At 45.4% G+C, this 21,989-nt stretch overlaps 1 protein-coding gene across 1 annotated transcript in view; it reads left to right on the top strand.

The window, feature by feature from the left end:
• The window catches only part of LOC115546442 (cholecystokinin receptor-like), a 61,535-nt gene that overhangs the window by 19,561 nt on the left and 19,985 nt on the right, over positions 1 to 21,989 (top strand). The window contains exon 2 of the mRNA XM_030359924.1: positions 18,430 to 18,678. Coding sequence (XP_030215784.1) covers positions 18,430 to 18,678 — 249 coding nt within the window. The remainder of the gene's footprint in view (positions 1 to 18,429; positions 18,679 to 21,989) is intronic.

Genomic DNA, 21,989 nt, shown 5'->3' with positions numbered 1-21,989 from the left:
GAAACAAACCGGTTCGGTTCGTCCGTCCTAAAGACTCGTTCATTCAAACCGGTTTGCGAACGAAAGAGCCAACACTAGACAAGAGCCGCAATCATGCCTTGTTGTGCGTTTGGTTGCACAAACCGTTTTAATAAGACTAACAAAACGAAGAGGTTTTACAGGATACCATCAACTCGCACCCCATTTAAGGCAAACAAGAGACGTCTTTGGTTACTTACAAGCAATCAGAAGAAGCGATTGGAACGAGCAGATGATTAAAGGCTAGGCTTACTACCGTCAACGGAGCAAATCTGGCTGTTTTCAAAAGCATCCGTCATTTCAAAAGCAACAAGATCGCACATATCCTTACAACAGAACGGACAAGAGAAACGTATAAATCCTTTTATTTATGGCGTTATGTTGTGATATAGTGCCAATAAAGACCAAATATATATAGCTTTACATTTACGGCAATACTTGCTTGAAATTATACGGAGGAGGCGGGGCGTGCTGGTGTCATATACCATTGTTGGGAACGGCAGTTACCGTTCCTGAACGGCAGTTACCGTTCCAGAACGGCAATTACCGTTCCTGAACGGCATATGACGTTCCACCTGAACGGCAGTTACCGTTCCTGAACGGCAGTTACCGTTCCTGAACACCATATGCCGTTTCTGAATGGCATATGCCATGGTATGTCAGTGGTCGTGGTGGCACATGCCACAGGCCAATAAACGATCTTGGCGCTACTGTGTGTGTATGTGCGTGTCTATCTATGCGTGTGTGTGTGTCTTTATTTAAGTTTATGCGTGTCTATCTATGTGTGTCTGTTTCCATCTACGTGTGGGTCTTTATTTACGTGTGTGTGTGCGCTTCCATCTACGTGCGTGTGTGTGTGTGCGCGGTGATGCCTCCCCATAATGACTGTTGGGACCACCAGGCTAATATCGAACCGACATCGCCACGGCGACCAGGGGACGACCAAATTAAGGTAGCATAACCACGAGGTAGGTAGGGTAGGGAGCAGTGGTGGGGGGGGGCGCTGAAATTAAGACAGAGGCACCGCTGTCATTAACGACATTATCATTGTTCATCAAATCAGACCGCCAGCGAATCTTTACTGACTCATCTCCGTCGCAAACCGACGCCGGCGACGAAACATCTGAATTTGGTGGCGAAAAAATCTGCCACGATTTATCGTCTAGCGTGTAAGACATGTTTGAAACGTATGAAACTTCTTCAAAATGAAAGTAGGCGCTACACCATGCTTAGCACTAAAGATAGCTAAGATAAGGTGCTACACCAGTGGTTCTCAACTTTTATGGGTATTGTGGGTATTTTCTTTTTTTTCAATCCAATGCCTGTGGCATTGGATTGAACATTCCAACCATTTCGCGTGGGCACTCCCACGACTCCTGGCCGCCACGTCTCCCGTCGTGCCCCGTGAATGAATGAATGGCCCACAAACTGCGAGCACCGTGACAGTGGCCCGGGCAACGCGGGCACTGCGGCCCGGGCAACGCGGGCATTGCGGCCCGGGCACAGCGGCCCGGGAACCGCGGGCACGGCACTCCCGCGTCTCCCGCTGTGCCCTGTCAATGAATGAATGGACCAGGAACCGCGGGCACCGTGACTTCGGCCCAGGCAACAGATTGCGCGCAGAGGCCTAATAAGGCCTATATATTTTGTATTTCAAATGCAAACGTTTTTTCGTGGAGACTACGCTCATAGCAGCTGTAACTGAACAACTGCAAGAGGAAGGAGGAAAACGGGCTATTAAATTAAAATGTGTACATTTTTACTTGCTATCGGCCATGTTTGGTTATGTTTATCAGCGTTACTATAGAGATCATGACGATAGCTGATGTTACGGGAGTCCGGGCGTGTGCAGGACCGAACCACGCTGCCTGTCTGACCACTGTTAACCTGCGTTCACACCAAAAGATGCATTTGCTGCCCGAACGCGTTGACGCCTGAGTTTTGCGGCGCGTCAAATCAAGTTTTGCGGCGCGTCAAAAGTTTTGCAGCGCGGCAAAGGTTTTGCGGCGCGTCAAAAGTTGAAATATTTCAACTCGAGCAGCATTTGACGCGCCGCAAAATACGTGAACGCGCCCGCCGCCCGTGCCCGGCAGCGGGCACGGGCATGCTGCGCTGCAAATCAGATTTTGACGCGCCGCAAATCAAATTTTGCTGCCCGTTTTCTCGGCAGCAAATTCTGCGGCAGCAAAGCAGCAACGCGTCTCTACATTCACTTTGAATGGGATCTTGACGCGCGTCAACTTTTTGCATCTTTTGGTGTGAACGCAGGGTTACACTGCACATAGACAGTAAAAAGTAGCTGAGACGGTAGAGGGGTTAGAAACAAATAAATTAAAATAGGCCATTTATTTCAGGTAGCCTATTTTTTCACCAAAAAATTGAAAACCATGAAAGTTTAAAATCCCCCCCAAAAAATGAAAAGAAATCACGGGAGATACCTAGGATAAGATGCTACACCATCCTAAGTACTAAAGATAGCTATGATAAGATGTTCCACAATGCTAGGTACTGGAAAGATGTTACACCATGCTGTGTAATAAATATAGCTAGGATAAGATGCTACACCATGCTTGGAACTAAAGATAGCTAGGATAAGATGCTGCACAATGCTGAGTACTAAAGATCGCTAGGATAAGATGCTACACAACTAAGTGCTATAATCAAGTACGACATACATAAGTGCGCATACAAGTGCCAGGACATACAACATAAAATAAGTGTGTACATTAAGTGCCTGGAGGTACAACATACATTAAGTGTGTACATTAAGTGCCAGGACGTACTACATACAATAAGTGCGTACATTAGGTGCCAGGACATACAACATAAAATAAGTGTGTACATTAAGTGCGAGGACGTACAACATACAATAAATGTCGACATTAAGTCCCAGGACGTACGACATACAATAAGTGTGTACATTAAGTGCCAGGATGTACAAACATTCATTAAGTGTGTACATCAAGTGCCAGGACGTACAAACACACTAAGTGAGTAAAACCGAGTAAAACCGAACTGAAAACAAAATAAGACAGATGTTTTCCTCGGTCAGCCCGGAGCGTAATCAACCCTATGAGTCTGTAGGGAGAGAGAACAGAGTAATCGAGGCAAAGATATACTACCCTTCAGCTGGGGCAGTGATTGTATTGATCACAAACACATAAACACACAATTACAGAAGCACACACACACACACACACACATTCTGTAGTCGTTGGCAATGTCTTTGCATATCATCAGATGAAGAGAGAGAGAGAGAGAGAGAGAGAGAGAGAGAGAGAGAGAGAGAGAGAGAGAGAGAGAGAGAGAGAGAGAGAGAGAGAGGAAGAGAAAGAGGGGGCAGAGGGAGAGGGGGAGAGAGAGAACGCTTCTTATCCATGATAGATTAATAGATGTTTAATGCTTTGTTGCGTCTCGGAAATCTGTAGTCTGGCCCGAGCCAATCAGATTTTGTATTCCCTTGATTTCAGACACACTTCAAAGCTGTTTGTTATGGTTCAGTTATGCTGTGTTCGAGTGGTGCCTGCCCATGGGTAAAACATTTGCTTATCGATGTTACAGACGAGTACCTATAATTATTAAGATGTTCTTGTTAGTTCATGTAACACACACATGTTATCTTCATAGGCTTAGTTTGCAAATTTGATCTGAGGGTTTGCATATTGGGCATATAAGTTTAAGTACACATAGCAAACATCAAGGAGAGAGAGGGAGAGAGAGAGAGAGAGAGAGAGAGAGAGAGAGAGAGAGAGAGAGAGAGAGAGAGAGAGAGAGAGATCAAGTACTATGTCCTCACATTGTTTGTCTGTACAGCACACTGCTTTTCAAACCAGTTTTGCGACTGTCAAAACATTTCACGCCTTTTCAAAGCAGGAAAAATGCAAATGCTATCAAAGAGTGAGTTTAAGCAAAGCACTGTGTTTGGACGTGGAGAGACGCCACCTTATGTAAAGAGATGATGAACTTACTGTGAAATGTAATGTATTCTAGCTAAATTTGTTGGATGCAAATAAGTTGCATGCGGGGAATGGGTTAATCTAATGATTGCTATGAACATCCTTACTGTACCGACAGCGATATATTGATGTTTCTCTTTCTTCTGAAAAACAAAGCCAAAGTAATCAAATGCATTGTAGAAAGTGAGATACATTAAAGATTCTGCAGAAAGCTAAAGCTAAAAAAAGCTAAAGATAAATACTGTGTTTGCATTCTATACATTGTTTATTATACTGTTAAAGTAGTGCATGAGACAATTTATCTTGGCATGCACCAAAACCCTACTGGAATGACTGATCAGACTAAAACCTCTCGGAAACCATCTCCAAAAGCAGCCGGCCCGAATGAATTACCGTAACAGATTTTACTTAATGCCTTAATTGACTTCCTTAATTTAACATATCCTCTGGTGCTTCTGGCTGACACTCCCATCAACCAGGACTGGGGTAGGTACATGCCCAGGGTTAGTTATCGACCATATGGGTTACCATGATGAACACCAGTGTGTAAGCTACGCTATGCTAATTGCGGCACGATGCTACGCGAGAAAGAGCGGGAAAATCGGACTTACCTCTTTTGTAAATTGTGTTGTTTGTAAATTTTGTAAATTTGTTATTTGGTAATTTTTTTAATTTGGTAATTTTTGTCATTTGTAGTTTAGGAATTTCTCATTTAGTAATTTGACAAATTTCTGCTACGGCTGATTAATAAAGTTTAGAGCTGTCAGTTAAACGCGTTATTAGCGGCGTTAACGCAAACCAATTTTAACGGCGTTAAAAAAATTATCGCGCGATTAACGCAGTTGTTTTATTTAAAAAAAAAATATATATATATTTTTTTTTTTCTTTGGCTCAAAACTTAGAAGCAGTAGCCTGACTGCTACGCTCAAATTACATTTGTTCAAAGCAGTCGTTTAATTGCACTATAGGCTCTTTTTTTGTATCGTCCTGTTTTGATCAGTATATGCCAATGTTGTTATCAATAAAAAATCATTTGCACAAGGCAAGCCGATGCACTTCACCATGTTGATAAGATAATTACAATGAGAAGAATTATGGGACAAAAAAATCAAGGGATATTTAGCATAGAAAAATAATTTGCGATTAAGCGCGATTAATCGTGATTTAACTATGACATTAATGCGATTAATCACAATTAAATATTTTAATCGCTTGACAGCTCTAATAAAGTTGCATCTAATCTCACGATTTTGCTAATGGCGCCTACATCTATTTTGTGCTGTTTTGTGAGCGAATTACTTAAACATTCACGGTCAGGGTTTTAAAATGCTGCTGACTCTCCCAATATGTTGATTGTGCTGAGAAAGAGAGAGCGAGAGAGAGAGCAAGAGAGAGAGAGAGAGAGAGAGAGAGAGAGAGAGAGAGAGAGAGAGAGAGAGAGAGAGAGAGAGAGAGAGAGAGAGAGAGGGGGGGGCAGAGGTAGAGAGAGAACGCTTCTTATACATGATAGATTGCTAGATGTTTAATGCTTTGTTGCGTCTCGGAGGTCTGTAGTCTGGCCCGAGCCAATCAGATATTGTATTCCCTTGATTTCAGACACACTTCAAAGCTGTTTGTTATGGTTCAGTTATGCTGTGTTCAAGTCATGCCTGCCCATGGGTAAAACATTTGCTTATAGTTGTTACAGACGAGTACCTATAATTATTAAGATGTTCTTGTTAGTTCATGTAACACACACATGTTATCTTCATAGGCTTAGTGTGCAAGTTTGATCTGAGGGTTTGCATATTGGGCTTCTTAAGTTTAAGTACACATAGCAAACATCAAGGAGAGAGAGAGAGGGAGAGGGAGAGAGAGAGAGAGAGTGAGAGAGAGAGAGGGAGATCAAGTACTATGTCCTCACATTGTTTGTCTGTACATCACACTGCTTTTCCAACCAGTTTTGTGACTGTCAAAACATTTCACGCCTTTTCAAAGCAGGAGAAATGCAAATGCTATCAAAGAGCGAGTTTAAGCAAAGCACTGTGTTTGGAAGTGGAGAGACGCCACCTTATGTAAAGAGATGATGAACTTACTGTGAAATGTAATGTATTCTAGCTAAATTTGCTGTAGGCAAATAAGTTGTATGCGGGGAATGGGTTAATCTAGTGATTGTTAGTGCTTTGAACATCCTTGCTGTACTAACAGCGACATATTGATGTTTCTCTATCTTCTGAAAAACAAAGCCAAAGTTAAGAAATGCATTGTAGAAAATTAGATATATTAAAGATTCTGCAGAAAGCTAAAGCTAAATAAAGCTAAATACTGTGTTTGCATTCTATATATTGAAATCATCTCTAAAAGCAGCCGGCCCGACTGAATTACCGTACAAACTTTTCCTTAATGCCTTAATTGACTTCCTTAATTTAACATATCCTCTGGCGCTTCTGGCTGACACTCCCATCAACCAGGACAGGGGTAGGTACATGCCCAGGGTTAGTTATCGACCATATGGGTTACCATGATGAACACCAGTGTGTATGCTATGCTAGGCTAATTGCGGCACGATGCTACGAGAGAAAGAGCAGGAAAATCAGACTTACCGCTTTTGTGAATTGTGTTGTTTGTAAATTTTGTAATTTTTTTAGTTTGGTAATTTTTGTGATTTGTAATTTAGGAATTTCGCATTTAGTAATTTTACAATATTCGATATATTTCTGCTACGGGGGATTAATAAAGTTGCATCTAATCTCATGTAACAATAGCGCCTAAAGCTATTTTGTGCTGTTTTAAAATGCTGCTGACTCTCCCAATATGTTGATTGTGCTGAGAGAGAGAGAGAGAGAGAGAGAGAGAGAGAGAGAGAGAGAGAGAGAGAGAGAGAGAGGGCGAGAGGGAGGGGAAAGAGGGAGACAAGGCGAGAGGGAGAGACAAGGAGAGGGGGAAAGAGGGAGAGGAAGACAGGGAGCCAAGGAAAGAGAGAGAGAAGGACAGAGAGAGAGTGTATCGCATTGCATTGTTTGTCTGTACATCCCACCGACATATTTACTGCCTCTGCGTTTTATCATAAAGTCAGACTCTGACCCTCTCTGCGGGGGCAATATTATCAGTTGTTAATATTGGGGCAATTGATCATTATCAATATTAGCAAAAACCCTGTTAACGCTGTAGCACGGCGTTAGCATGTGCTACAGCGTTAGGGGATGGTGTTGTTGAGAAGGCCAATTAAGCTGCATTCTGCTAACCACAAGAAGCTAACGTTTCCATGGCACAAAACAATCAGCAAGTATCTAGGTGAGCTGGGGATAAGAACAGAAATGGGAAATGATTTGGCAGAAGTCATGAAGTCACATAAATAACCTTAACAAAGGCACCGTCAGACCGGCCAGATACTAAAGGGACCTTGTAAAAAGACTATTTCTATAGCGCTTTTCTAACCAATTGTTGCCATGGCGCCGACGCGAGTAGGACGCTTATCCAGTAGCTCCGTGCGTGTTGCGTTGTTTTTAGTAATTTAAGTGTGTTTTTATAAACTTTTAACTTTATAAACTATTTATACGTGTAGATCTATAGATATTATATGGATACACTGACTTGTCATGGACAGCAAAGCGATGGACATCTTGTTTATTCAAGGGAGAAACTGCTTTCGCTCCAAACAATGGGACATAACGGCTTTTTCCATCCCATACCTGCGGAGCTGAGGAGGAGGCGCCGAGGCTGCAGAGCCGGAGCGAAGGTGAAGGCTAGGCTAGCGGCTAAGCGGTGGAAGTACAAGCCCTCGGTTCCGTCGATAGTGATTGGGAATGTGAACTGTTTGACCAACAAGACGGACGAGCTGGCTGCCCTTGTGAGGACGGACAAGACGTTCAGGGATTGCAGCTTACTTTGCCTCTCTGAAACCTGGCTAACCCAGAACATCCCGGACGCTAATGTGGACCTACCTGGATTCACCACAGTGAGAGCGGACCGAGACTGTGGACGCAGCGGCAAAAGCAAAGGAGGGGGACTCGCGCTGTTTATCAACAACAGATGGTGCAACCAGGGGCATGTTACGGTGAAGGAAATCGTGTGCGACCGAGACATCGAGCTGCTTGCGGTAGGTCTCAGACCGTACTACATACCAAGAGAGTTCTCCCACGCCATCGCTGTTGTTGTTTACATCCCTCCGCGGGCGCACGCAGAGACCGCGTGTGACGTCATACATTCAACAATCGCGAGACTGCAAACACAACACCCAGACGCATTCATCGCTGTCTCCGGGGATTTCAACCATGTGATACTGGACTCCACATTGCCAGACTTTCACCAGTTTGTAAGCTGCCCCACCAGGAAGAACAGGACATTAGACCTCCTGTATGCCAACGTGAGGGAAGCTTACACTGCCACTCCTCTGCCCCCACTGGGAAAGTCTGACCATAACCTGGTCCTGCTCTTGCCACAGTACAAAGCACAGATCCAGAGACAGTCTACGACCAAACGCTCCTTCAGGAAATGGTCTCCTGAAGCAGCAGAGGCTCTGAGGGACTGCTTTGAATGTACTGACTGGAGCGTGCTGCAGGGAGCACATGGTGAGGACATAGAGGGGGTCACACACTGCACTACTGACTACCTGAACTTCTGTATGGACGTTGTGGTCCCTATCAAAACAGTACACTGCTTCCCCAACAACAAGCCCTGGATCACCAGTAATGTCAAGGACATCCTGAACAGGAAGAAGAGGGCATTCAAGGAAGGTGACAGAGACGAGCTGAAGCGCATACAGGTGGAACTCAAGGTCCAACTGAGAGAGGCGAAGGAGGAATACAGAAGGAAGGTAGAACAGAAGCTGCAGCATGAGGGAGGTCTGGGATGGCATGAAAACCATCACAGGCTGCAAGAAGAAGGGCAGCATCACAGGAGAGGGGGATGCTGGAAGAGCAAACCAGCTAAACCTGTTTTTTAACAGGTTTGACACTCCAGTTCCCACAACCAGCGATGGTCCACTTCACACCCACACCATGTCCATCACCTCCCCCAATTCCACCACCTCAGACTGCAGAACACCCCCACCCCCACCCTCCACACCCATGGACAGTTCAACCCCCCTCCACACCACCATCACCAAGGATCAGGTGAGCAGAGAGCTGAGGAGGCTTCATCCAAGGAAAGCAGCAGGCCCGGACAGAGTGTGTCCAAGGATGCTTAAAGCCTGTTCTGCTGAACTGGGGGAGCCACTCCAGCATGTCTTCAACCTGAGCCTGCAGCTGGGGAGGGTCCCAATGCTCTGGAAGACTTCATGTCTCATCCCGGTTCCTAAGAAAAAACACCCCAGGGAGCCGGGTGACTTCAGACCAGTAGCACTGACATCACATATTATGAAGACATTTGAACGGCTGTTGCTCCATGTCTTTAGACCCCAGGTCCACCACGCACTAGATCCACTGCAGTTTGGATACCAGGAGAAGGTGGGCGTGGAGGATGCCATCCTCTATCTGCTCCATAGGGCCCTCTCTCATCTGGACAGGGAGAGCGGCGCTGTGAGGATCGCGTTTTTTGATTTCTCCAGCGCCTTCAACACCATCCAGCCCCTCCTGCTGAGAGACAAGCTGACAGAGATGAGAGTGGACCCACTCCTGGTTACATGGATTACGGACTACCTCACAGAGAGACAACAATACGTTAGACTGAAGGGCTGCACGTCAGACACTGTGGTCAGCAGCACCGGAGCACCACAAGGCACCGTGCTCTCCCGTCCTCTTCACCTCTTCCGACTTCCAGCATAACTCTGGGCTCTGCCATGTGCAGAAATACTCAGACGACACTGCGATAGTTGGCTGTATCAAGGATAGAAGGGAGGGGGAGTACAGGAGCCTGGTTGAGGACTTTGTGAGGTGGTGCAGGTCCAACCTAGCCTGGATACCAGCCTGAACTCCGCCCACAAAATATTTGGTCTGGGAGATTCAGTCTGGAATTGAGCTCGTTGGGAGGTATTAGGTCAGATCAAAAAGTGATCTGACCAATCAAATTGTAAGGGCGGGCTTTATACGTTGATGGACAGATGATACACATTAACGTAATCAACCACGTCACCACAGAGCGCTCAGCGCTTTTACTTTTTTTTCCCAAAAATGCTGACCGTGTTGCCAATTTGTCCGTGTATCCTTAAATTATTTTTACAAAACAGGCATAAATCGTTTATGTCCATCTTCTTTTTCTGCTTCTTCGAACGTGCGCTCAGTTGAGTTAGTTTGAGAATAGCTGTGCTTCGCACAACATGCGTCACATACTACGTTGCTCTGATTGGTTTTAGGTCTATCCAATTGAGCGAAGAGGCATTTTCCTTCCTGGTTACGCCCTATAATCACAGCCCAATGGTTCGGTCTCAGACTCATATTCTGACTAGAATTATGAGTATGACATCGCCAGGCTAGGTCCAACCATCTGCAGCTGAACTCCCCCAAGACCAAGGAGATGGTGGTGGACTTCAGAAGGAAGAAACCACATCTCCTACCCGTGTCCATCGAGGGGGTCGATGTGGAGGTGGTCAGGACCTATAAATATCTGGGACTGCAGCTGGACGACAAGCTGGACTGGACAGCAAATATGGAAGCTTTATACAGGAAAGGGCAGAGCCGTCTGTACTTCCTGAGAAGGCTGGGGTCTTTCAACATCTGCAAAAAACTACTGCAGATGTTTTACCAGTCTGTGGTGGCCAGCGTGCTCTTTTATGCTGTGGTTTGCTGGGGAGGAAGCAGCAGGAGGAGAGACGCTGGTCGAATGGACAGACTGGTGAGGAGTGCTGGCTCAGTAGTGGGAACAGAGCTGGACTCTCTGGTGACAGTGGCAGAGAGAAGGACCCTTGACAAACTGCTGTCCATCCTGGACAACACCCACCACCCTCTACATGACACCTTCACCAGGCAGAGGAGTGTTTTCAGTGGCCGACTGCTGTACCAGTCCAGCTCCACTAATAGACTAAAAAACTCTTTCGTCCCCCTGGCCATCAGACTGTACAACAGCTCCCAGTAAAGGCAGGGAGGACAATAGATAAAAACAATGGACATTTTATTTATTTATTTATTAGGGGTCCAAGCCAACAGGATTGGATCCCTATTGTTTTTGTAAGGATTCTTTTTATTATTATTCCCCCCTAGAAGTGGGTCCACAGCCAAAACCGTAAATGGTGCCGACACGCCAATTGCATGACTAGATCCAGGTCCCTGAGTTCTAAGCAGACGACCAAATCCAGACACGCCGGCCACTAGGTGGCGCTATACCAGGGAATACGCGTTTGAGGCTATAACTCCCACACCGAACCTCCCACATTCAAAACCTTGTACACACAGATTCACTGGAGTCTGCTGCATCTTTTGGCATAGGCCACGCCCATTTGCGTCTATAATTTTTTTTCGCAAAATCGCAAAAACCGCAAAACAGTTTTTTCCCTACTCTTCCCACATTTCTTGACCAATCGACACCAAACTTTGCACACGATATCTTCAGACGCACACGCAAAGAATGCACGAAACACTTTTTTGATGCGACCTTTGACGACGAAACGGTAGCGTTTTGAATATTGGTTTATTAGCTAAATTAGACGTGGAATATCAAAAATCCAAAGAAATCCAAAATTAGACATCGGATCGAGTCCACATTTTACAAACATGTTGGTGCTAACCTTAATGTCGTTCGATAAAAATTTCGGAAAAATTCGCCATTAGGGGGCGCAATAAACGAGGAAATTGTATATCTTCTACAAAATTTCACCGTGAAAACGCTACACTGACTTCTCGCTACTCCTACCACAATCAAATCCTTTGTATCCACAGGTTCAGGGTAGCGTTTTGAACACATGCTTCGCTTTGTGCCGGCGAAACGCACATTTCTTGTCGCGTTGTGCCGGCGAAATGCACACTTCTTGGACCCCTGCATAACTGCTTGCAGTTCTAGTTTATATTTATTTATATCTGAATTTTTGTACATCCATCTGCACTGTTTTTATGTGTGTTTTCGGCTGCTACTGGATACTTGAATTTCCCCCGGGATTAATAAAGTATATATCTATCTATCTAACCAGTGGTCCACTTTACAATACTGCCTCACATTCATCCATTCATACACACATTCACCCATTCATACACACATTCACTCATACATATGCACATTCACCCATGTATGCACACATGCACCCATTCATAAACCAATTCATACACACATTCACCAATTTATGTACACATTCACCCATTCATAACCCCATTCACCCATTCATACACATTCACCCATTCATTCACCCAATCACACACCGACGGCGGAGCCGACTCCTCAGGGCGACAGCCAGCTGGTCAGGAGCAGTCAGGGTGAGGCGCCTCGCTCAGGGCACCTCGACACTCGGAGGAGCCGGGGATCCAACTAGCAACCTTCCGCTAGGCTGTGTACGAAAATGGTTCCGGGAAGTTTAGAAGTTGTGTCGTGTTGATCTGTTCAATCCAACGGAGGTGGAGGGGTTTTGTCCTTTGGGTGGAATGTGTGGAAGAGAGCGAGTGAGAGCGAGTAAAATATTGAAATGATTGCAAAAGCTGGGAAGGAAGACTCATTGGAAATGCATGGAAATTGTAATCCATGCATACGACATTATAACAAAATAGACCCCTTCCTACAAAACTGTCTTGTTCCGTTGATTGGGGACGTTATCTCCTGTTCTATTTTTGGGAATCACCTCAGCTCTGGCCCTTCTCACCTGCAGGGGTTGGGGTTTGAAACCTCTTCAAGTGCCTTCTTGTGCCTATCGCAATGTTTGCTCTGCAGACGAACTAATCAGGACAATCAGAGCTGAAGGGGTTCCTCGAGATAGGGGGGCGACATGTATTTAGTCATTGCTGTCAAAAATGTTTTTTTTTCGTACTTTCATTGCTGAGACCTTTTTTGGCCTCTCTCTCTGTCTGTCTAGTGTCTGTCTGTTTCTCACTCTCTCTCGCTACCTCTCTCTCTCGCTACCTCTCTCTCACTCTGTCTGTCAGTCTGTCTGTGTCTCCCTCTCTCTCCGTCTCTCTCTGTCTCACTGTCTCTCTCTCTCTCTCTTTCTACCTGCAACCAAATCTACCCTTGGGTACAAATAAAGTTACCTTACCTTACCCCTCCCTCCCTCCCCCTCTCTCTCTCTCTCTCTCTCTCTCTCACCGGCCTGTCCAACATTTTTGCAAAGGTTCAGACACTGGGGCAGAATCCATTCAAACATGAACGCCCTTGTCATGATGAGATACCCCCGCTCGCCAACAATGTGGAACACATTTATAACAGTTCTTTCAGAATCACCCAATTCTCTCTCTCTCTCATCACCCAATTCCCTGCTCGAGTTGGTGTCTGGCTGCAAAGGTGTGAATCCATTTGTGATGAAGCCCCCCCCCCCCCCTCCCACCGGTTAACAAATTTCACCAGTGACTCCGGTTAGTGAACAGAACACATGTTAACGTCGCTTCTGGCTCTCTCTCTCTCTCTCTCTCTCTCTCTCTCTCTCTCTCTCTCTCTCTCTCTCTCTCTCTCTCTCTCTCATAGTGGGATATTCTCCGGCTCAAAGACTTTGCAACAGATGCTGACTGTTTGAAATGGCCCTGCCAGTGTCATTTTGGGCCTGTTTTAACAGCCTGCTGCACCGGTTTTGCAGAGCTGCGTGTGCCATGGTGCCGTTTTAAAGGGGTCCTATCCCGCCACCAGGTGTTAGCGTGATTGGCCGCTACAAGCCGCTTTGAATGTCGTCCTTTTCCTGTGTTTTAGTGACATCACAAGTGGGTGTGTCCACCTAGATCTATGAAGATAGATGAGCAACGTTTGCTAAAGGTGGAGGAGGTGATGGCGGTGTTGGTGTTCAGAGAGAAGGGAGGTTGGTTGTAGTCTTTCACTCGGTCTAGCCCTACTGTTGATCCGGAGAACCGAGCGAAAAGACTACAACCAAATATAAACATGTCCGGTTCCGGTTCCGGTTTCAATGGGATTACGGAACGCCAAATAAAACACAACAGAAACTGTATTTAGCTACGATACTTGATCATGTTGTTAATACCGGAATTGTCCTTTAAACATGCGCTGATCACGTGAACGCACAACTTTTTTTTTTTTTATCAGCCGATCCGCGGATCACTTGCGTCCCGAACTGTGAGGGTTGATCCGTACGGATCACGGGAAACCCGTGAACCGTTGCACCACGAGTGGTGTTGAATGATTTGACACGGCATCCTCCGCGCATTACTTCGGCTTTGCAAGTACTGCATATTGCAATTCGAGTACCTTCATTTGAGATCGTAAAAAACATCCAAACCGCCGACATTGATTCTTTTCCGTTAAGGTGACAAACACTCCTGTGCCTCTCCGTGCGTCTCTGGCTGCGTCACTGACACTGTCACATGACCAAACAAGCTGCGCATGGGCAGAAAACACACACAACGGCAACTAGACGGAAATAAATATCGGCTGTTAATATCGGACCAGTTTACTTATCGGGCCGATGCCGATATGTTAAAAAATTACTGACATCGGCCGATAACGATATCACTGCCGATATATCGTGCATCCCTAGTAATTATGGATGAGGGTTATAAGCTGAGTGCGTTCAACCTCCCCCAAATGGCTAACCCTAAACCATGGCCTGCAAGTTTCTCTTTTGCCAGCTCTCCAGCAGCATATAGCCTATTCCTGAATCCATTTACATAATGCTGCAAGATTTTAGGTGGCTCAGAATTCTTCCAATCGTCCTGCAAGACAGCCAAATGGTGTGTGTCACTGTGTGTCCAAACACCAGATCATTGGGCTAAAGCCTGTACTTTCCTGACTTACCTCCCTAGCCCCCAGCATCAACCACGGTAACCCCTCTTCCCAGTCTCCATCTAACTGAGTACAGTACTCACGGAGTAAACATAAATAAACATAGATAACATGGATAATTGCCATTGTTGTGTGGAGAGGCACACAGATGAGAAGAAAAAGCAGACCAACTGCTCTACAAATAGTCAGTCTTCATCATTGTTAAGCTCTTGATTGAGTCTCAGAGCAATCTTCTTCAATGTGCTCAGAGAACCCTCCCTCCCCTCTGATGCTCATCTGGGACTTGACTGATAGCAACAGCATTTTCTTATCTGCAAAGTACTCATCAAATTGGACATTTTTCATATTTTTTGAAGGAACATTTGTATACTGTGCACAACTCATCAAACTGAGAAGCAGAAAACAGCGGTGAGTCTGTGAGGGGCTGTCCTCCATCTCCTCCTCCTCACTAGATTATGACTCTACCTGCTCCTCCTCTTCCTCATTAGGCAGAGCCACAGGTTTCACTACCCTGTTTTCTCTTAAGGAGAGGAGTTTTACACGCAGTCAACGTGTAAAACTCTATCAACCCTTCCTCACTGTCACTGCATTCCTCTGCTGCAGCAGTTATGGGCCCAACCTCAACACTCTCTGCTGGCTCTTTGACTGCATTATTCCCCTCCTCCTGAACAATACATTCACTCTGCCTTTCATTTTCAACACCCAGAATTGTATCTTCAGGATTTTCACCACACTGCTTTGCATCTTCAACATTTCGTTTTTTCCCTTCAACATTTTTAACACTTTGAATGTGATTTTCCACATTTGCCATCCTCTGTTTCACCGCTTCAACATTGGTTGAGGTCCCTGCTGTCACCTCAGCAGGCTCAGCTCGTTTTCCAGGGGTTTTCTCCGGGCAAGTTCTCACGAGATGCCCCTCCCTCCCGCATCCAAAAGATTTCAGAGTGCCAGAGTTGACAAACACTGCATAATCAAAATCATTCACTTTTATACTGAAAACTAAATTCAGTTCAGCATCTTTCTTATTCAAAATCATATGAACTTCGACACAATTTTCCCTTGCCTTGACAAATCCCTGATCAACACTTCATCCCCGATAAACGGGGGGTTGTTGGAGATGGTGACCCTTGCCGCAGGTGTAGTTAGCGGAGATACTGACACAAAGGAATCCTTAACCACTACTTTGTTTGCTTTCGCTACGCTGTCAACAAAAATCACGACTACTGCCACTTCTGCCAAACTGCAGTCCTCAACCGAGCACGGAAAAGTCGGGGAGATCTTGAAGCTGTGCATTCGGCCCAGATCGCCAAACGCCACCATGCTTCAGGCGCACCGACCGGCAGCCGCTGGTCGATTGCAAAAACACCCCAAATAATACAAAAACCCACAAAAAAACCTTAACAACACCTTCACCTAGCTATATTAAACCCAATTACAAAAATAAACTAAGAAAAAAGTTATGAAAAATCATACAAATATTGCTCTCCACTTGTGCGCTCCACAAACTCACTCCTTCTGACGTAGAGAGAGACGACGAGTTTGTCTAAATAACAAAACAAAAACAAAAAAAAGTAAACAGTTCGGAAAAAACACAGAAAGAATTGCAATTATTCAGCTATCGATTATAGCTGCAGTGGAATTAACAAAACAGCGATTCATCTTCGAGGAAGACTCTACGAGGAAGTATCTCGTCCCCTTGGCAAACATTATTCACTAAGACGCAAACTCTGCTCTGCTCGCTATTCGACACTTCACGGCCACTCTCTCTCTCTCTCTCTCTCTCTCTCTTTTCCTATGTCTTTCTCTCGCTCTCACTGGATTTTCCAGCCTCGCTCGATTTTAATTGTATCCGTGGGGATAGTGGACCGGCCCTTCTGAAGCGCAGAGAGAGAGAGAGACAGAGAGAGAGAGAGACAGAGAGAGAGAGAGAGATCCACCACTATTCAGCATTACGCCGCAGTGATGAATCGACAAACCACAACGACCAACCGGGAATGAATTGCCGCTTCAGTAGTGTCACTTCAAAGGAAAAGAGTACTTAAAGCACCGGTGAATAAACTAAGCAACCTGCATGATACCAGTCATTAGAAATAATACTGTTTTTTTTTTGTTAGGAGTGCCGGGCAGTGTTTCCGCTAGAAGAAATTGGTGCCGGTCATGTGACCGGGAAGGTTTCATTTTACCGGTCAAATTGGAAAAAAAACGGTCGGATATTGTCCGTGTTTATTGCACTTAAAAAAATGGATAGGCAGGCTATATAAAGAAGAAGTGTGTGATCATATTTTGATTCGCCATGGTTGTTAAATACCGGTGCTCCGCAAAGCTTGCCGCCGGCTTTCGCTAGCTTGCCGCCGTTTAGTTCATAAACCTACGGTAGTCTATAGAGGAGCGTGTCTATGTTCCCCGAGTCCTATGTTCCCGCTCCCCGCGTTACGGCCATCCGGAGGAGCACAGAGCTTTTGGCCGTGATATTATTATACAATTATATTATATAAAGAGCTCCAGGAGTCGCAAACGGCAACAATCACTTTCTCCTCCATGCTGCAGTTCACCCCGGACTGCAGTGAGTTGGCCGGTTGAACGCTGATTGGCTGTTACGTTAGACATGTCAACTCTGTTGAACGCCGATTGGCTGTCATTACGCGAATGCCGCGTCAAAGTTTAAATATTTTTAAAGATTGATAGATTGCGGGGAAAATAGGACCCCGCTTTTCCCAAAAAGGGTCCTATGCTCCCCGGTATGTATGGCTACAGGGGAACATAGGACCCTTTTTGGGGAAAACCGGGAACATAGGACCTGCTCAATTTTGTTCTGCTCAATGGTTGAATCTCCTCGTGACTGAATGTTTGTATACAGCGCGCCAGCTGTATGAGCGCAGGGTTGATGCGCTCCACTTTATTCTGTGGAGAACCAGCGCCTTGAACATTAAGCATAAAACGAAACCGGATCGTTTTCACCCGTTTTGGCTCCGTGTGGACGGGGCCTTATTTCCAATCGGTCATTCTGACCGGAGACATTTAGAATTTTCGGTCCTCCTCATTTTTTTCCGGTCAAAGACCGGTAATTACCGGACAACGGGAACTCTGGTGCCGGGTCTGTGGGGCAAATCCCGCTGTGTCTCTCTCTCCTTGTCTCCCTCCGTCTCTCCATCTCCTGTCCCTCTCTCTCTCCCCCCCCCTCTCTTGTTTCTGACCTTTGACCTCATCCTGTCTAACGGCACTATCCTCTAGAGCTGGTTGGTATTAATAATACATCCATGTCATGAATGTATGGATTAACGTTAATGTCATGTTAATGATATGCATGGATGTGTGTATTTCACCTCAGGCTGGATGTGCTCTAAGATTATGAACAGCTATTGAAACCGTCTCTCTCCTCCCTCCCTCTTTTCTTTTCCTCCCCCCCTCCCTCCTCCATTCCCCCTTACTCTCCGTCTTATCTCAACCCTCCCAAACTTTTTATAACCTTCTCTCCCCAATGTTCCATCGCATCTCTCCTCTCTCCCAAACCTCTCTCCCTCCCATTCTCTCCCTCTCTCTCTCTCTCTCTCTCTCTCTCTTTCCCTCTCTCTCTTTCCCTCTCCTTCTCCCCCCCTTCCCTCCCTCTCCTCCCCCTACCCTCCCTCTCCCCCCTTCCCTCCCTCCCTCTCCTCCCCCTCCCTCTCCCCTCTCTCATCAGAAATGGACTCGTTCCGTATCCTGCTCTACGCGCTCATCTTCGTCCTGAGCGTTGCGGGCAACCTCCTTATCATCGTCGTCTTGGCGATGAACAAGCGCATGCGCACGGTGACAAACTGCTTCCTGCTGTCGCTCGCGCTCAGTGACCTGATGATGGCGCTCTTCTGTATGCCCTTCACGCTCATCCCCAACATCATGGAGGACTTCATCTTCGGCGCTGCCATGTGTAAGATCGTGGCCTACTTCATGGGTAAGGCTACCGGAATATCAATTTTTGTCCTTGTTATTTTAAAACAGTTTTGTTTTACAAACTCTTAGGGAACGCATTTATCGGCATTTCCAAAAAAACTGATACAAATCATAGATTTCTGCCACAATCAGAAAATCGATTCCCCCTTCACACTCATCCCCAACATCATCAACATCATCAGGGGGCAGACTTTTACCTTTAGTCTAAATCGTTTCTTGATTTTCACCAAAATATATAGTTTTTATTTTTTTATCAATGTTTGATGTATATAAACTCAAAAATTAAGGAAATTTGTGTTTGGTTGATTATTTCTCTGTGGTAACAATGCCAATGGCAATAAATCTTATACCAATATGGCAACAAATCTTATACTGTTGGCTATAGTTCCCTTTGAAATGGTGCCCCATTTGCAAGGAACATGCACTTGTGGGATGAGCAGCTGAGCTGAGTATGTGGGTTGCGCCCATGAAAAATTCTCTGCCTATGCAAAACAGCTTATTCTGCCATTTACTCGTTTGGTGGATTGGATGATTAAAGTTTGAAGAAACAAGACATATTGGCAATTAAACAATTCACAAACAGGTGCCTCAGTAGCATGTGGAAGAACCATACACAGCCACAACAACCTGGCACCTCCTCCTCATGCTGGTCACCAGCCTTGTCACACACTGCTGTGGGATGGCATCCCATTCTTCAACCAGCATTTGTCGCAAGTCAGCCAACGTGGTTGTGTTGGTCACTCTGGCATGAACAGCACGCCCAAGCTGATCCCACAAGTGTTCAATGGGGTTGAGGTCAGGACTGCTAGCAGGCCATTCCATCCTCTCCACTCCCACATTCTGGAGGTAGTCTCTGATAAACCCCGCCCTGTGGGGGCGAGCGTTGTCATCTTGGAGGATAGAGTTCGGTCCCAGACTCTGGAGATATGGGATTGCCACTGGTTGCAGAATCTCATCTCTATATCTCTGCATTGAGATTGCCTCCAATGATGACAAGCCTTGTTTTTCCAGTGCGGGAGATGCCACCCCACACCATCACACTGCCTCCACCAAAATATGTTATTCTACCGGTGCAGCAATCAGCATAGCGTTCTCCACGTCTTCTCCACACTTGATTCAACTGCCCTAGGCAGAATATGGACTCATCACTGAACATTCCTCCAAAATGTATAGGTTGCAGTGCACGTGTTGCCTCACGTTTTGCAACGGGCCTGACGGTGAAGGGCAGTCATGGCAGGACATATCGTCCTGCCATATCTTCTTGGGACGCGCACTTCGCGGCCTGTCTTTGACATCCCCCGTTATATGGAACTCGGCCTTCAGTTTGGAGAGTGTACTAGGGCTCACTCCAAATAATGCCGCAACTTGGTTTTGCAGAACACCAGCTTGAAGTTGCCCAATGAAGTGCCAATCAGGCACCTGATTGACAGTACCTGGGGGTACCAGAAGCTCAAAACAAGTGTCAATAGCAACAGCAAAAAATAACCTTTTTGGCAATGGCAGAAAAGATTTGGCAAATTTTTCATGGCGCAACCCACATACTCAGCGCTGCAGATCATCCCACAAATGCATGTTCCTTACAAATGGGGCACCATTTGAAAGGGAACTAAACAGGCTTTCCAACTGTATAAGATTTATTGCCAAAAAGCATTGTTACCACAGAGAAATAATCTACCGAACACAAATTTCCTTACTTTTTGTGCTTAGTTTATACAGAGATTTTTTACATTTTCAGAATGAGTTATAAGATGTTCGAACAAACCAAACCAAAAGACAAACGTAAATCGTAGTAGTTGTAATAAAAGTAGCAGTGATAGATTAAATTCATTCATTACATTTAATAAATTGTTTGCATAAAACAGCTCTGTGGTTGCCAAACGAGTTTGAAAAGGTGAACACTAATGAAACACTAACACATTATGAAATAAATCGACTTCATAATTGGTTGCATTTCCGTGATAAGCTCTCTGACCTTTTGAGACCCCCTCTTCCCCCCAATACCCCCACCTCCCACCCCCCACAGAGCTGATCTTCTCTCTGAACTCTCTCTCTCTCTCTCTCTCTCTCTCTCTCTCTCTCTCTCGCTCTCTCTCTCTCGCTCTCTCTCTCTCGCTCTCTCTCTCTCTCTCTCCCATCCCTCCCCCCACTCTCCCTCTTTGAGACCCCCCTACCCCCACAGAGCTGATCCTCTCTCTCTCTCTCTCTCTCTCTCTCTCTCTCTCTCTCTCTCTCTCTCTCTCTCTCTCTCTCTCTCTCTCTCACCTCCCAAAGAGATGAGCCTCACCCTGAACACGATCGTCGTCTCAGTAATGAACATTAGCCGCCATGATAGATTACGTGCTAGCTCAGGAAACAGACCAATCGATGCCCGCGTGCCTGTGGGCAATCACTATCTTAACATCTCAACCGCGGCGCAAGGTAGGGGTTAGGGGGGCGATTCAAAGAAATGTCGAGGCAATTATGGGATCAGGAATCTTCAGAATCTGAATGAGGGCATGTTCAGCAGGCAGCCATTTTGTTTCAAAAGTATCTCTCTCTATTTCTACCTCTCTCTACTGCTCTGTCTCTACTAGAGATGCGCGGATCGGGCGGGTGACGTGACAAAAAATAATATTTTTATTAAATTCGGGCGGTTGGCGGTTTAACCAACGAAATTCAAAAATATATACACATTGTTAAATGTCGTTACCTACTTCCAAGCACATTTTGAAATAATCCAATTCTCATCAGGCAGTAAATTGGCCTCTCTGTCTCTATCACACACACACACACACTAATGGAAGCAAAAAAGTTTAAATTAAGTGACGATCCGTCCCATGTCGCGTCTCCACAAACCTGCAAGTTATGAGACAGCTGTCAGTATTGGAAGAAGCTTTAACGTCTCGTAGATGAAACTGCCTGGGTTATTTTGTTTCGTATAAGTTATATTTTAAAACAGCCAGTCATTGTAGCCTACCACTCGTGGAATATGGAATTTCAAAGAGATGATGGAGTGATTTGACTCAGAAGTGACATCAGGCATTGGCAGCGCGAGATGTGCAGAACAAGTTAAACTTCTAGCTCAGTAACATCAACACCTAAGAAAGAAGGTAAGAAAAATAGTCGGAAAACTTTGATTTGCAAGGCAAGCAGGCAAGTGTTGGGCTTGTTACAGTAGCCTATATAGCCTTCAATGCGGTGAAATTTCGGAATTAATAGGCTCGAGTCAGCGTTTCCTTAAAAGGCTATCTTTCATTTTGCAAAAAAAAAAACACAGTAGGCTATATTACCATATTAAAATGGTGTACCAAATTGCGTTTTATTACAATGATA

Source organism: Gadus morhua, chromosome 7, assembly GCF_902167405.1.
Source record: "Gadus morhua chromosome 7, gadMor3.0, whole genome shotgun sequence".
Classification (NCBI taxonomy): domain Eukaryota; kingdom Metazoa; phylum Chordata; class Actinopteri; order Gadiformes; family Gadidae; genus Gadus; species Gadus morhua.
Note: the sequence above shows the minus strand (reverse complement) of the source record. Positions and strands in the feature narration are given on the sequence as shown.